Source organism: Triplophysa dalaica, chromosome 23 (assembly GCF_015846415.1).
Source record: "Triplophysa dalaica isolate WHDGS20190420 chromosome 23, ASM1584641v1, whole genome shotgun sequence".
In the NCBI taxonomy this organism is placed as follows: Eukaryota; Metazoa; Chordata; class Actinopteri; order Cypriniformes; family Nemacheilidae; genus Triplophysa; species Triplophysa dalaica.
The window spans coordinates 197,569-212,449 of NC_079564.1; the positions used below are offsets into that span (position 1 = coordinate 197,569).

At 37.6% G+C, this 14,881-nt stretch overlaps 2 protein-coding genes across 2 annotated transcripts; both read right to left on the reverse strand.

Annotated features, from left to right (window-relative positions):
• Positions 1–4,116: 4,116 nt before the first annotated feature.
• Positions 4,117–8,119, reverse strand: cdk5 (cyclin dependent kinase 5). Its single transcript, XM_056737877.1, has 12 exons — positions 7,906–8,119; positions 6,732–6,820; positions 6,585–6,652; positions 6,314–6,374; positions 6,172–6,228; positions 5,984–6,079; positions 5,575–5,649; positions 5,394–5,490; positions 5,244–5,313; positions 5,038–5,098; positions 4,694–4,774; positions 4,117–4,617 (listed from the first exon to the last, which is right to left on the reverse strand). The coding sequence occupies exons 1-12, from the start codon at positions 7,940–7,942 to the stop codon at positions 4,531–4,533; spliced, it is 879 nt and encodes a 292-aa protein (XP_056593855.1). The 5' UTR covers positions 7,943–8,119; the 3' UTR covers positions 4,117–4,530.
• A 538-nt stretch (positions 8,120–8,657) lies between these two features.
• Positions 8,658–14,142, reverse strand: abcb8 (ATP-binding cassette, sub-family B (MDR/TAP), member 8). Its single transcript, XM_056737873.1, has 16 exons — positions 13,942–14,142; positions 13,289–13,622; positions 13,034–13,189; positions 12,823–12,917; positions 12,617–12,722; positions 12,236–12,397; positions 12,070–12,155; positions 11,861–11,958; positions 11,669–11,774; positions 11,469–11,502; positions 11,258–11,394; positions 11,088–11,182; positions 10,832–10,965; positions 10,605–10,752; positions 9,338–9,588; positions 8,658–9,252 (listed from the first exon to the last, which is right to left on the reverse strand). Exons 1-16 carry the CDS (start codon positions 14,046–14,048, stop codon positions 9,175–9,177), a joined length of 2,127 nt encoding a protein of 708 aa, XP_056593851.1. The 5' UTR covers positions 14,049–14,142; the 3' UTR covers positions 8,658–9,174.
• Positions 14,143–14,881: the final 739 nt, after the last annotated feature.

Consider the following 14,881-nt stretch of genomic DNA (forward strand, 5'->3'; position numbering starts at 1 on the left):
CTGTTCGTCAAATATTCCACAGAGGCGGCATTGAATAGCTTACAGTGATGGTTTGGGTGTGCGATGCGGAGTATTTCAATGTTTTTAAAGAAACAAATCAAAGTGTAAACTCACCCCCGCCGTATTTAGATATCAATTTATACACATATATAATAATTTGAGTTCATGATCACAAATCTGTGTTAGGTTTAATCCTGTTTAAAATTTGAGATTCTTCAGGATTTCTATGGAAACGGGGGGGACACCCACATCCTCGACCCACGTGCCCTTGACTTTACAAGAAAACTGCTCAACTGACCCATTTAGATCCGGGTTGTCTTTCATTTTACACCTCAGTTTTATCTGTTCTTTCATTACATATGAAAGTCTCGTAATGTAGACCATTGTACGAGTACTGAACCATCTTAACAATGCGAATTCATTTACTCATGATGAAGCAACATCAGAATAACAAATACACAAACTCTCTGGCGCCACCTAGGGACGAACAGCAGCGTTTTTGTTCTGCACCACTCCACCAAGTTCCCTACACACATCACATGTGAAGATAAAGTTCAGTATTGCTTAGTTTATTCTAACAAAAGATTTTTTTTGTTAAGAGTTCATCGCAGAATTAGACCAATAATGCTGGATATAAACAAAATGTACATTTTATACATTACGTGTAGACGTTTCATTTACGTTGTATTGCTCATTTATAACACAAGACAACAAAATAACAGAACGTTATAAAAAAGTCTAAGGAGCAATAACTGAGACAAACGGTCACCAAACAAGAGTATACACTCAAAAAAAATAACATTTTATTGCTATTTTACTACATAAGACTTACAAAACGTAATTATATAGACCAAGGGTCCTTGTAAAATAAGGGATTCTTCCGTTCAGTCAATATTCGTTTTCCAACCCAAAATGAAAAATGGAAAAAATATCATTTTTTAATTTCTTTAACAAAACAAGAAAGGAAATATGTTTATTTTAATAATTATCTTTTAAATTAATATTTTTTTATATTTTCTTTAAACTGAAAATGAAATAATGAACATATGACATAATGAATAATACTTGTATTTTCAACCATGAGTTACAAAAAGTTTTTTTGCAAACAGTTGCAAGTCCACCTTTGTTGAGTCCAAGACCAGGACTAGTGGAGACTGAGTCAAGACCGAGTCCAAAGAGGTTCGAGTCCAAGACAAGACCGAGTCCAAATGAGACGGTCCAGAAAAAAGAATCCTCTTCAAAGATCAAGACCACATACTTTATTTATAATGGGCAAAAATTATCAAATTAGGTCATTTTATTTACTATAGGTAAAAATATTTCACCAAAGTCACATAAAGCTATTAAATTCTCCACTCACCTTGAGAACAGCGATACAGAGACACCCCATCACAATGTCTTAAGCCATCAAGAGCTGAAAACAGAGAGAAGATCCTTCATCCAACTGATCTCACAACTAAATCTACAAGCCCAAACCCAGACTAAACCAAATGAGAAAAACACAACAGGAGAAATATCTCAAAAACTAGACAGAAGCAACAGCTCTGCAGAGGAATAAATCTGATATTTAACAGAGAATATAAAGTGTCAGAATACCTCACAAGTGTAAGACTCTAAACTAAGAGAAATGTTGAGCATGTACAGACTCAGTGATCAACAGCTCACTGTAGAGACGGCAGACACACACATGGAGAGAAGAGACACTGTGTCCACACTGCCCACAATCATGTTTTTCATCTCATGTCCAAACTATACACACATCACAGGAACATTCTTCCACAAACACTTAAACCAGTTTCAACAAAAGATCTCATACATACTGGGAGAAAACTCAAGAAACTCAAACCTGCTACAAGATATGTCAAGTCCTGGCATGACAAAACAACAACCAGCACAACACAACACAACACACAAAGACTGACACTATTTAACAGGATCCTATTACACTCACTGAGAACTGTCATCAATACTTTGCTCTTTTTCTCTTTATATTGAGATGTATATATAGATACTTTATTTTCATCTTAATCTGTATTTGTGCATGTTTATATTGAATTGTCTGTGCTTTGGCAATGTAAACATTTGTTTTATCATGCCAATAATGAATCTAAAATCTAATGAATCTTTGAATCTAAAGCCAAAGTGCAACTTCAGATTTTCAGTCTTTTTATTGAAGTGTGACGATCACATTCTGGTCTGCTGATTGAAAATGTTCCTACTCTCAGCTTGTTGACTTGTCAGTGTAAACTTCACTGAATCAACATCACTTTTGCAATCGCAATTAATGTTGAAAGAATGAAGAAGTTAGAGTTAGTGAGACTTTTGATGGAGCTGGAAAACATGTGTATTCAAAGATACTTAACCTGGTTACAAGAGCTCAGAACTTGCCAAATGTGGAGGTTATATTTATTAAAGGTCTCTAGTCTCAGCAGTGAACTTCTATCCACGGCTCCTCACACCATCAAAACCAATAGAGAGTCAAGTTGGATTTGGTTCCAGGAGAGAGAGATGTTACTGTATACGTGTCTTCATAATAATGATTAAGATCTTTCTCATTATTTGTCCCTTTTTTATTAACCAAACCCTTTTCCAGTTAACATCAAGCTCTAACCTGCTTTATTGGGTAGAAATGTTGAGTTCTTGTGAGCGGGAGGGGAGACATGAATATTGTGGGGGCCCTAACAAAAATATTGAGAACCTCCTGACTTATTTAAATCTGTGTGAATAGCTTCCACATATTACCTTCATTCATTTACATCACTCATGTAAACTTAAATAACTCAAATGGAACTTTGGCAATTGTGACTAAAGAGAATTCAAATCAAAACATTATACTTTATATTTAAGGGTCAAGTAGTGTCATTTTTCAAGCTTCTTTAGTTCTCATCCTGAGATGCTTTTTCGATAGTGTTGAAGAACTTCACATCTTAACTTCTATAGGCTGTTTGTTCTTTATTATTTACTCAAGTCATCCATTTATTTAATAAAACACAGTCTACTCTACTCTACAGTCTACTTAACACAGTCTACTCAGACTCAGTTTGTTTGTTCTTCAAAGTTAAAAATGAACGTTGTTCTAGTGCACAAATTGTCTCTTTGCATTACACTAAAAAAGTGTGTGCTAAAAAGGATTCTTCACAACAATGGCATAGAAAAACCAATTCTTGAAAGTTTCATATTTCTTTATAATCTAAAGAACCTTTTTTCACTACAAAGAACACTTTGAGGCATTGTGAAACACTATTCCTTTCAGCATTCTAATCAAAGCAAAAGCATCACACTTAAGCAGGTTTTGTTGCAGGATGCTTAAAAATAATATTTATACGACTTTCTGTTTAGAGAAAACGTTTTAATAAACCATTTTTAAAGCAATTTTTTAAGTTACAAACCGAGTCTTGCTACATTATTGTGAAGTAAGAAAGTTGTCTAAGTTTGTGGTTGCACACTACTTTCAACCTGATGCAGACACAAGCACTGATTCTACCCTGTACCAAGTTTTACAACTTCTAGTGGTTCTCATAAAATCAGATTTAAACAAAAATGGTCAGATTTCCTCAAATATTACCCAGAATGCTCCCTTACCTACAGTTACCAAATCTACCTTTTTTTAACATGATGCACCTGTTTATTCATAAATAAAAATTAAATATTCAAAGTGTTCAACCACATATGACCAAAATGTAAAACGTCTTCAGAGAAAATTCTTACTTTAAAATAACACATACAATCGCTATGACGGCTGAAAAGTCATTCTATTCTAAATCAGAGCTTCTGAGATGAGACAACACTGCCTGAGAAAGTCTGACTTGTGCAACATAATGTGAAACTGCTGTAACAATACTGGCAGATATTTTTATGGAATCCCAACGTTTTGAACGAGACCTTGACTGTGTTTTTATTGTTGCAGCTGTTGAGGGTGTTTTGTGCTCCACTGGTATCCTACATAACAGCCTTTAGTAACATGGACGTGCCCGAGCGCTTTAATATGACAAAAACAGGTTTTGTTTTGCAACACCCTTAAAGTCAATTGTCTGAGCATTAAAAAAAAACATGCAATTCTAAAATCGTGTGATTTGAAGTTGAAAATTTGACATGATAGGACAACGCAAACATAACTATTTTTAAATAATACATATATTGAAACATAAATCAAGTACGTTCATTGTGTGTTATTAAATGAAGAACACACATCACTGCCTTCAGTCTTCACGGCAGAACTTTGTAAACCATTACAGACTTGTGATGCACATTTGGCAACTAAATGAATCTTGTACAGTAGGACCAGTTTCTGTGATCTAACATCCAGACCAAACCAACATTTTCTGGGAACTACAAACACAACGCTGGAGTGCCACTATCACAATCCGGTCCACATGGACGACAAAATACACGGCAGATTGTTTTAAGGTCTTTGAATGCTGCCACAGCAGGTGTAACTTGAACAAAAAACTGGAGGAATGGTGTGGGTGAGGTGGCGAGATCAGACCGGCTCAAATTCTGCTTCTGAGGGATACTCTGTGGATGTCAGATTTAGGGTGGGCAGAAGTCTGCAAAGTACGGGTGCTGTAGGGCTTCCTCTGCTGAGATGCGCTGGACTGGATTACATTTTAAAAGATTCTGCAAACAGAATAAAAACATCTAGAACAGACCCGAAATAAAACACAATGGCAGTCAAAGAACTTGATGAATGTACCTGGAGCAGGTCTCTGCCGGTGCTGCTCAGCTTCGGGACAACATTTACAAGTGATGTTGTGGCGGGATACATTGGATACGGCTTTAAAATCATTTACACAAAAGAAAAAGGGGGGAAAGGATGAAAAAAAAAAAACGAACAGAAGCAACTGTCAACTGTTAATTTAAGGTTTTTAAGGAGAAATGACATTTCCCTCGATCACACCACTGACTGACCCCTTCAAAAGACACATTTAAGGCCTATTTTACTAGCGTCTCATTTTATTATAAAATGCAAAAGTTACGACATCATCTTTTAAGAACTCAGCTGAGACTCTCAAGCCTACCTTTAGACAGACGTCATACCTTATAATCTGGAAGTTTATTCATAGTTTGCCACTGTTCTTCTGTCGGTGTTCCCAATAACGTGTCAAAATATGAAGGAAAAAGTCAAGCTATACAGTGAACCACATACAGAACACGTAGCAAAACAACCGATGCGCTGACCAACTTCAGAATCCATAAAAGCCGCTACATTTACACCAACCAGAACAACAGCAGGTAAAGGATATCGAAAGATCCTCTTTAACTGGTCGTCCACATCGTTACCAGGAAATAAAGGACGTCCAGCGTTTGCTAGTTCTGAAACCAAAGAAAATAAGACAAATCAATTCAAGTCATAAATATATATATACAGTACCTTTAAAGCAACTCTGTCTTACCTGCAAATATACAGCCTGCGGACCACATGTCGATAGAGGTAGAGTATAACTTAGCACCAAACAGCACGTCTGGGGGTCTGTACCACAACGTCACCACCTGTAACACATCAACATCCACTAAACCCCAGTCAACACCTCACAGCAAAACCCCTTCTTCTGTTGTGACCCGCTCGTGACTCACCTCTGCAGAATAACACCGCACAGGGATCCCGAAAGCTCTGGCCAAACCAAAGTCAGCTAGCTTTAGTTCGCCGTTCTAACAAGAACAACAATAATTAAGTCATTTAAATACAACAGACTTGCCTGATATTCATTGCTCATAAACCCCAACACTTATGTTTTGTGAAGATGTACAACACAATCTACACCTTAAGCACAGTTTATACTCGAGCGTGGGATCTACGCCGTAGCCTGAAGTGCACCTCCCCAAAAATGTAACAACAAGTCAACTCAACGCGGACCGCAAGCGCTGTGATTGGTGTGTTTGAAGCAGCTTCTTTGGCGTATAATCTGCTAAACTGCACTTAAGGTTAGCGGTAAAGACAATGATGTGAATAGACAACATCAGACACATGCAGTCATGTTCTTACTCTGTTGATGAGCAGATTTTGTGGTTTAAGGTCCCGGTGGAGAACATTTCGACTGTGGCAGAACGCTAGTCCCTTCAGTAACTGATACATAAAGGACTAAAAGAAGAGACACAGATCAGTGACATCTCAAACATCAAATAGCTCAGGATATTTATCGGATTTAAAGTACAAAAGTAAAAACCTCTAACCTTTACAATTTCTGGATCCAAGTCCCCATTACAGCTGTCAAAGTATTTCTTCAAGTCCTGTTTGACAAAACATCACTTGACATGTCAAAACAACAGAAGTGTTGCTTCCAGGGTGAAAACAGATATCCTCACTCGCTCTTACCTGATCACAATACTCGAACACTAACGTCAGCTTTTTATCACTGTGAAGGACGTCATGCAACCTAAAAGTAAACAAAGACACAAACTATTTATTCTACATTAGGAGAAACACTACAACAATTAATAAACATTAAAAAAAAACTCGCACTCGCACATGCATACTAAATAATAAAATATAGAAAAATAGGAAATAACTCACACTAGACTCCAAATAATCTATGTGTTGAAACAGAGAAGCGTGCATTTCAAAATGAAAGGAAACATAAACATACCGTACAATGTTTTTATGTTTCAGCTCCTTCAGGAGACAGATTTCTCGTAAAGCTGAGCTTGGAACCCCCTGAAATAGGATTTGAAATGACTGTTGCGCTTTTATTTTGACACTTGCGCTTCTTATGACACAAAGAGTCTGTCCTTACCTCGTCATCATCATCCAGTCTAACTCTTTTGAGGGCCACAATTTCATGCGTCTCCCTGTTTTTAGCCTTAAAAACAGTCCCATAGGTGCCTGATGACCAGAAAGAAACACTTAAAATGTTGAGAAACGCCACTTTTAAGCATGGAATCGGAGAGGGCTTCATTATAAACTGAACAATCCTCAGATAGGCGGGGTTAAGTGGTCTGTATCTTTCCTGCAATTGGTCTGGTACACTTAAGCCGGTTTCATTGACAAGATTTAGCCTAAACCAGGACTAAGCCTTATTTGATTACGGCAGTTAAGTCCTTTTTATAAAAATGCCTTAGAAAAAAGACATTACTGATGTGCATCTGGAGACAAAACAATGGCACTGACATATCTGAAGATATTTGAAGAAGTGTCATGGCGCTATTTTCAGTTGAGACAGCTCAAAATTCATTTTAGTCTGGGACTAGTCTTAAGTCTTGTCTGTGAAACCGGGCCTATAAGAGTCTTAATAAGGATGATCTAATGTTAACTTTTCAAAGTGCATTTTTAAACGTAAGGCCTATCAGCTTTCTGTTTTACTAAATCATTTAATGTAAATGAAATAAAGATTTATTGTGCAGACAGCGATGTAAGGTGACGTCACATTATTTTCCTGATCGTATGTCAGAATGAACCACAGCGACGTCAGGTTATTAAATAATGTTTTTCACATTACATTTTTATATCAGAGACCACTAAGCAAAATACAACCACATTAACACATTTAAACGATTAAACTTTTTAAGTCCTGATATCTGACTGCGGCTCAATATTCTCAAGCGCCCTGTGTAGTAAGCTTAAGTAACGTTACATAAAAAACGTAAATAAATCTTTTCCTTTCAATGAAAATCATGGGAAAGCTTGCTTTTGATGTAACATTCATTCTTGATCGTATTAAAACTTTTCATTACAACAGATAAATATGTAAGTTAAGTGATTGAAGAATGGTCCATTGATGTTGTGGTGTATTTAGATCAGGTGCATCTCTGCGACTCAGCATCAGCTCGTGTGATCTAGATCAGACTTAAATATCAGCACATGCTTACACACGGATCATTAACAGCAGAGGTTTAAAGCTCAACCTTTATTTCACTTAATACTCTTTAAATCTCTAGTGCATATACAGGCCACACAATCCATATACTCACCCTCTCCTATCTTCTCCAGCTTTTCATACTTTTGCATGATTTTAGCCTTTTATAGCAGCTTTATAATAAAGCGGCCAGGCTGCGTATGAACCAATGTATGGAAATAAAGCTTCTTAAATAAACTAATGATTAATGTCGTTTTATCAACAAGGGGCGTAGAACGCTGCATCGAAAGCAGTAAGAGCTTCAAGAGTCAAGATGGCGATTTACTGAGACACATTTCAAAATAAAGGTCTCCACATTGACTGAATATCCTAACCTTAAAGGCATAGTTCACCCAAAAATGAAAATGATGTCATCTTTTACTCACCCTTATGTCATTTGATACCGGTATAAATTACTTTGTTCCTATGAACACAGAGAAAGATATTTGGAAGAATGTTAGTGTTTTTCAGTCGCGGGACATCATTGATGAAAATTAAAGGGTAGTCAAAGGTGCCCGAGAACTCATTGTTGTCCTAAATTCTTTAAAATATGTCATTATTTGTTCGGCACAATAAAAAAAATCAATATTTGCTGAATTGCTAACATTCTTACAAAATATATTTCTCTGTGTTAATTAGAACAAAGTAATTTACACATGTTTGAAACAGAGTAAATGGTGATAGATTTTTACATTTTTGGATGAACTAACCCTTTAAGTAGACTTATTTACCTACATGTTCAAAATAGTTTATATAAAAACAAGATAAACCAAGTATTCTGTGTGATATTTTTATATTGACCAGTTGATATATACCAATTGTTTTTATTGTCTTAAATAGCTTTTTTTTTGTTTTTGTTATTATGGCTTCAATAAAAACAAACCAACTGCAGTTTGATTGATATTAATTGGAACGCACAAAGAAAAAACATGATTTTTTGACAAGTTTTATAAACAAAGTCATCTAATTTTGGAACCAAACTCTTCATATATTAGATTGCTTTAATATAGATATAAGATAGACAAGAGTATCAACACAATGGTGTCTATTGTTAATATACTGTATACAGTAAAATAAAATGTTAATCCCACTCTATGGAAGCCTTAATTTTTTAAAGCAAAAAGATCAGTCTAGAGTTTGGGGGAGTAAAACATTATGTAAAAAACCCTTTAAAACTCATTGTTCTGTTTGGATACCACTTTCACAACACTTATATTTCTGACACAAAACACAGAATATTCAACATTAACCTCATTCATTTGACGGAGCACCAAATAATTATCTTTGTAATCAAGTCTGTTCATCAGTTGAGTATTTAGCATGACGCATTAAGCAGCACCGTAGTTTACTTTTCAGACCGTTGTCTCTTTATAAGCTCAGCATACAGCCCTCCTTTGCTCAGTAATTCCAGGTGTGTTCCAGCCTTGGAAAACATAAATGAAAGATAACGTTAAACGTCATCACAGGTTTAGCAGGTCACCTCTGCAAGTGCATTTTTCCTTCCTGACCTCAACGATACGCCCATCGCTCATGACGCAGATGAGATCGGCCCCTTGAATGGTGCTGAGACGGTGAGCGATGATGAGAACGGTGCGACCTGACGTAGCTCTGTCCAAAGCCTCCTGAACCACACGCTCTGACTCTGCATCCAGAGCGCTGGTGGCCTCATCCAGAATCAGAATGCTGGGGTTCTTGATCAGGGCCCGGGCGATGGCTATCCGCTGCTTCTGACCTCCAGACAGAGTAACTCCACGCTCTCCTGCAACGGTTAGTTAAGAGTTACTTTTTTTACTCTTGTTTTTAGAGATCAGTAGAACTTTTATTTTGCATTTCTGACTTTATTAAGGCCTGTTTATACACGAGCCTGGCTCCGCGTCGCGAGCCTCCGCTGACCGCGCGTGCAACTCCCCAAACGGACGAGACGTTTATACTTGACGCGTTCGCCGTTGAGATATTCTTTGAAACGACAGGGGGCGCACAAACGAAATCGTTCTGTAAATCCGCAGGAAGTAGAAGAAAAGTAGGAATTTTACCGGAATTACGTCAGATCATTCAGAATGGCGTCTTGCGAGCAGCTGCTCGACAAGGAAAAGTAGGAGATTTTGTGTTCTTGCTACTATCAAAAAAAGGGAGATGGCATGTTCACCCACTGCATGCCACAAAACGTGGAGATGTAGAATACATCGCTCTTGTTAAGCAGATGTATGTCCTGGACGGGGAAATGCATTTCAAACGATTGTTTGTTGATTTAAAAAAAATTATATCAAAATTTTTGTTCACTTTTTCATTTCTGTGCATAATGCAGACACATTTCTACATATTGTTGGTTAGGGACTGCTAAATGTACATTGTCATAGATTAACCTATTGGATGTCTTTATGTTATATAAAATGAGAAGATATAAGAACAGTTCAAAAGAGCAATGTTTATAAATATTGTTTTATTCTGAATACAATATAAAACAGACACACTGATGATTAAAGATGTCTGTACAGGCGTACATGTTCAGCCAAAATCTCTTCAAAGCTTTCATGTTGACTGCGGCGCCGAGCGAACTGTTCACTCGAGTCACAAAAAATGTCGTGCACGCCGCCACGCGAAATGAGCTCGCGCGCACCCAAAGCGAACTCCGCGAACAACGTGATGACGTCATATTTGGCGCGCGCACCCAGGCCAACTAGCGACTGTGTCGAGTATAACCAGCCCTTTAGACCCGGCGGTGAAAAGAGGAACTCTGTGTTTTACGATACACTTTTCCAACATAACAAAACTTACCGACCACTGTGTTGTATCCGTCTGAGAAGCCGGTGATGAAATTATGAGCATTGGCTTGTTTGGCAGCCGCTACGACCTCGACGTCAGTAGCACTGGGCTTTCCAAACCGGATATTTTCCATTACTGATGTGCCAAAGAGAACAGGTTCCTATTGCAAAAACAACAACAGAATAACAACATAAACAAATGTTTGGAGAAAACCAGTACGTGTAACATGTCATATGAACCTGACTAATGAAGCCAATGACGTGTCCTCTCAGCCAGGACGGATCCAGAGTTCTGATGTCCAGTCCATCCAGCATTATTTCTCCACCGCTGGGGTCATAAAAGCGTTCCAACAGAGCAGCCACAGTGGATTTACCTAAATTATGGAATGAAAGAAATCATTTTCTAGTCTACTTAATGATTCGATAAGCCACAGCGGTTATGACACTGAAGTGTTCACACACAGACACGAAAGGTTTAACATTCAAGTGACTTTACCTCCACCCGACTCGCCCACAATAGCGACCGTTCTACAGGGAGGAAGAGTCAGACTGAAGTTCTTAAGAACTTGGTTGCCAGGTCTTGTTGGGTAACTGCAGTAAAAACAGAAAAAATAAAAGATGCAATCCGTTCCAGATTTTCAAGCCTACATGCTTGAGAGAACTCACCTGAAGTTGATGTTCATAAAGTCAACTCTTCCCGTCAGAGACCTGTGAGGAATCCGACCGCCTCCTGTGAGTGGAATGCTGGGCTCTAAAGTCAAATACTCGAAAACACGAGCCCCTGCGCTCATACCTCGAACCATCTGACAGAAGACAGATGATGTATGAAAACACTGGGAAAAATATGGGTTAAATATGAAATTGCATCATAACACACCTGACCGAACAGAATCGAAATGCTGGCGAGGGATCTACAAAGACACAAAAAAAAGAAACAATCAACACACAATCTATTGCATTAGAGGTTCTGTATTGGTTCTTTTGAATTAGGCTATTTACAGTCTTTTTATTTTTTCAATATTGTTTGACACTTCAGAAAAACAAGAAAAAAATGAATTTTGGTATGGCCACACTGACCTCTGAACCGTCTGTGAGGCGACTAAAAATGACATCAGGTCACCAGGTGACATGTCATTACAAGCCATCAATTTTCCACCAGCAAAAATAGTCCCAAGAACAATAGCTGTTAACATTAAACAATCATCATTTAATAGTTCACCAAATCCTAATCAATCCGTTTCATGGAATAACTAACAGACATAAGCTCACAGTTCAGGACGATGTTGGACAGGCCTTGAAATATGGCGATTCCTGTGCCCAACGTTTCATTCATCTCAGCTGATTTCTCAACCTCAGCTGCATACATCCTGTGCCACAAATCAATGACAATACATCAAAAAAAGCATCATGTGAACTTAAAGAGGATAATGAAATGTATAGACAAGCAGGTTTTGCTTTAGGTGATGATAGAGTCATACTCAAGCTCTCTGTCCTCCATGGCAAACGCTCTCACTGTCCGCACGTTACCAAGAGCCTCATCTGCAACCCCTGTAGCTTTAGCCACCTATAAGAGAAGGTCAAGAAATGTCTTATAAACCAATGACATTTAAAGAGTCAAGTAATTTAGTCTTAGAAGATCTTTACCTGCTCTTGTGCTTTTCGTGACAGTGCACGAAGAAAAGAGCCAATGAGAGCACCAGCCCCCACGAGACACGGGAGGACCAGCACAGTGAGACCCGTGAGCTTCGGAGAGATGATGTACAGCGAGAAAAAACATCCCACTGTTTGTGTGGTGCTCCGCAAACCCTGAAAAACACAAACCTCTCCATTTAAATCTGATTTCAAAATAATGAAATGTTTTCTATACATGAATTAAAATATAAGTTTAGGGAGGCAGACCCTTTTTTGCATTTAATGCAAAACTTTGAATGGGTTCCAAATGATTTACAAAATGATCTTAACACGCTACTGATTATCATAATTTCACGGTTATTGACGATATATTGTGACACCTCTACATCCTACCTGAGAAATGACCAGTTTGAAGGAGGATTTGAACTCCTGGATGTCTGATGTGAGACGATTAACCAGCTGCCCGGTCTTGTTTGCATCAAAGAACGCAACTTCTTGTCTTTAACATTGTAAACAAAAATAATCAAAAATGATTTCATTCATTGCATATTTCCACGTAAGGAGAAGTTTCTAGATTTAACCAAATATTTAATAACAACCGAAGCAAAGATGAGAAGAGAGTTTTTCTCATGTTAGCAGCCACTCTTTCTCCAACTCTGGACAGAAGAATGATGTAGCCACTGGTCAACATTCCCTTAAAGAAAAACAAAAGACAGATTTGATCATGATCAAGTCTTATGAAATATCAGAACCCAGCCAAATGTTGCTCATTTCAACATGTGACCTGAAGATGTTCTTTGGATGACGAACCTGTAAAGCATAAAGTCCAAGCAGCTTCACAGCAGGTGTCCGAATGTCTCTCATGTAGTGGCCTGCTTGTTCCCTCATGTGGCGAGCGACAACATTCACCAGATCACCCAACATCATCGGAATCTGAATATTAAGGACTGCAGCTGCGAACGCAAGCTGCAGGATAACAAGAGAGAATTCATTTAACATTCACACTGGTTAATCACACTATACATACGTGTTCAAGAAACACAACTAATATATCTTTTGCCTTACAATGACGGCTCCAATTAAAGCAAGAAGTTCCGGCCGAACAAACACCCAAAGAACACTCCAGCTAAACTCGGGAGTCTTCTCTTTCACTTCAGCTGGTGTGTTATTATTCACATCTACATGACAGTGAGCTCCACTGCTAAACAGGCGTGCTGTCACTGTTAGAGCCGCTGGTGCTAATATGAATTTCAGAGAGATGTTTGACTGCCTGAGCTGCTGTCTGGATGCTAGGCGCAGAACTTTCTGGGCTTGTCTCCATATGCGAACCGGAGCGCTGACGGTGAAATGTGTGGCTGGGTTTTGAGAACTGCTCCACTGCACTGTGTGTTGAACACGTCTGAAATACAAAAGACACATTATAGAAAAGTATAATTACAGAAGTACTGTGCTGGTACCATGGCACAGTGCTGTATCAGTTACATTTACACATTTGGTGGATGCACTGATCCTATTTAAAGCCATGGCCATTTGATATTAACAGTTCTAGTTTCAGATCTACAGGATTACACTACATATTAAGCCAAATGCGTTTGTGCATTAAGATGACAGTATCGTGTCATCATGACTTCATTTCGTAGACATTTTAACACCTATGATGTTGTTTCGATAGTTACTTGCAACCGTATTATAATAAAAATGAAAACTATTAGATGTACCGCTTGCAGTGAATGAAAACATCTCTTATTTTTAGGGAACACAAATATCTGTCTGTCGTGACAGTGTTGCGTGTCAGTCGACTGCAACGAGCAAAATGAAACATCATGTTGTAGTGTTTGTAAACGACCGCAGGACAAAGATATTACGATTCATTCATGAAACTATAGTTTACTGAAGGTTTAACATGTATGCCGCCATGTTTAAACAATCCCAGCATGCGTCTGGTTCTTCTGTGAACACACGCGATAGGACCGTCAACAACACGTGACCGCCCCCTACAGTACACGCAGACACATCCGCTAATACTTCACAGTCATTTAACGATACTTGATAAAGTGCATCTATTTCAAATATACAAGATAATTAAAATATTTATAAGAATAAATAATTTATTTAAAGATAGTATTTTTAATTTGAATATGTTTTTTTTTCATAAAGGTGTATTTCTGATTGTATGTCTCAACAGCAATCTCAATAAAAGCAATTTACTTTAATGTACAAAATCGTAGCCTTCAGTAATAGAAATACAAAATGCCGCCCAAAGGACCTACGTGGAATAAACTTGTTAATTCTTTCTTTTGTGTTTATTAAAATCTGATCTGTAGGCTACCATTGATAACAGTGCAGCTTTGTTATAACTTACCTATCTTATTGAATATATTTGATGATGTTTTGTTTTTTGTATCATTTCTTTAATTACGAACATATTTATATTTCATACATTTGAAATGTCGAAAATGGCACATTACGGGATTTTTTGTTAAACTAATTTCATTACTTCAATAAGAACAACGTTTATAATATGATGAAGAATAAAATGAATAATATTACTATAACAATATGCTAACATTACTGGTAACGATAAATGTGATTAGTCGAAAAGAGATATCTGGAATATAATAAACAGATTTAAAAGTCCCACCGGAAGTCTTACTCCTG

Coding starts and splice junctions, on each gene's coding strand:
- cdk5 (XM_056737877.1), bottom strand. CDS start 7,942: ATGCAAAAGTATGAAAAGCTGGAGAAGATAGGAGAGG. Junction 4,775..5,037: donor ATAAACTTCCAGATTATAAG/GTATGACGTCTG, acceptor ATGATTTTAAAG/CCGTATCCAATGTATCCCGC. Junction 4,618..4,693: donor CCGGCAGAGACCTGCTCCAG/GTACATTCATCA, acceptor TTCTGTTTGCAG/AATCTTTTAAAATGTAATCC.
- abcb8 (XM_056737873.1), bottom strand. CDS start 14,048: ATGATGTTTCATTTTGCTCGTTGCAGTCGACTGACACGCAACACTGTC. Junction 12,398..12,616: donor TCAAACTGGTCATTTCTCAG/GTAGGATGTAGA, acceptor TGTGTTTTTCAG/GGTTTGCGGAGCACCACACA. Junction 11,183..11,257: donor TTTATGAACATCAACTTCAG/GTGAGTTCTCTC, acceptor TTTTTACTGCAG/TTACCCAACAAGACCTGGCA.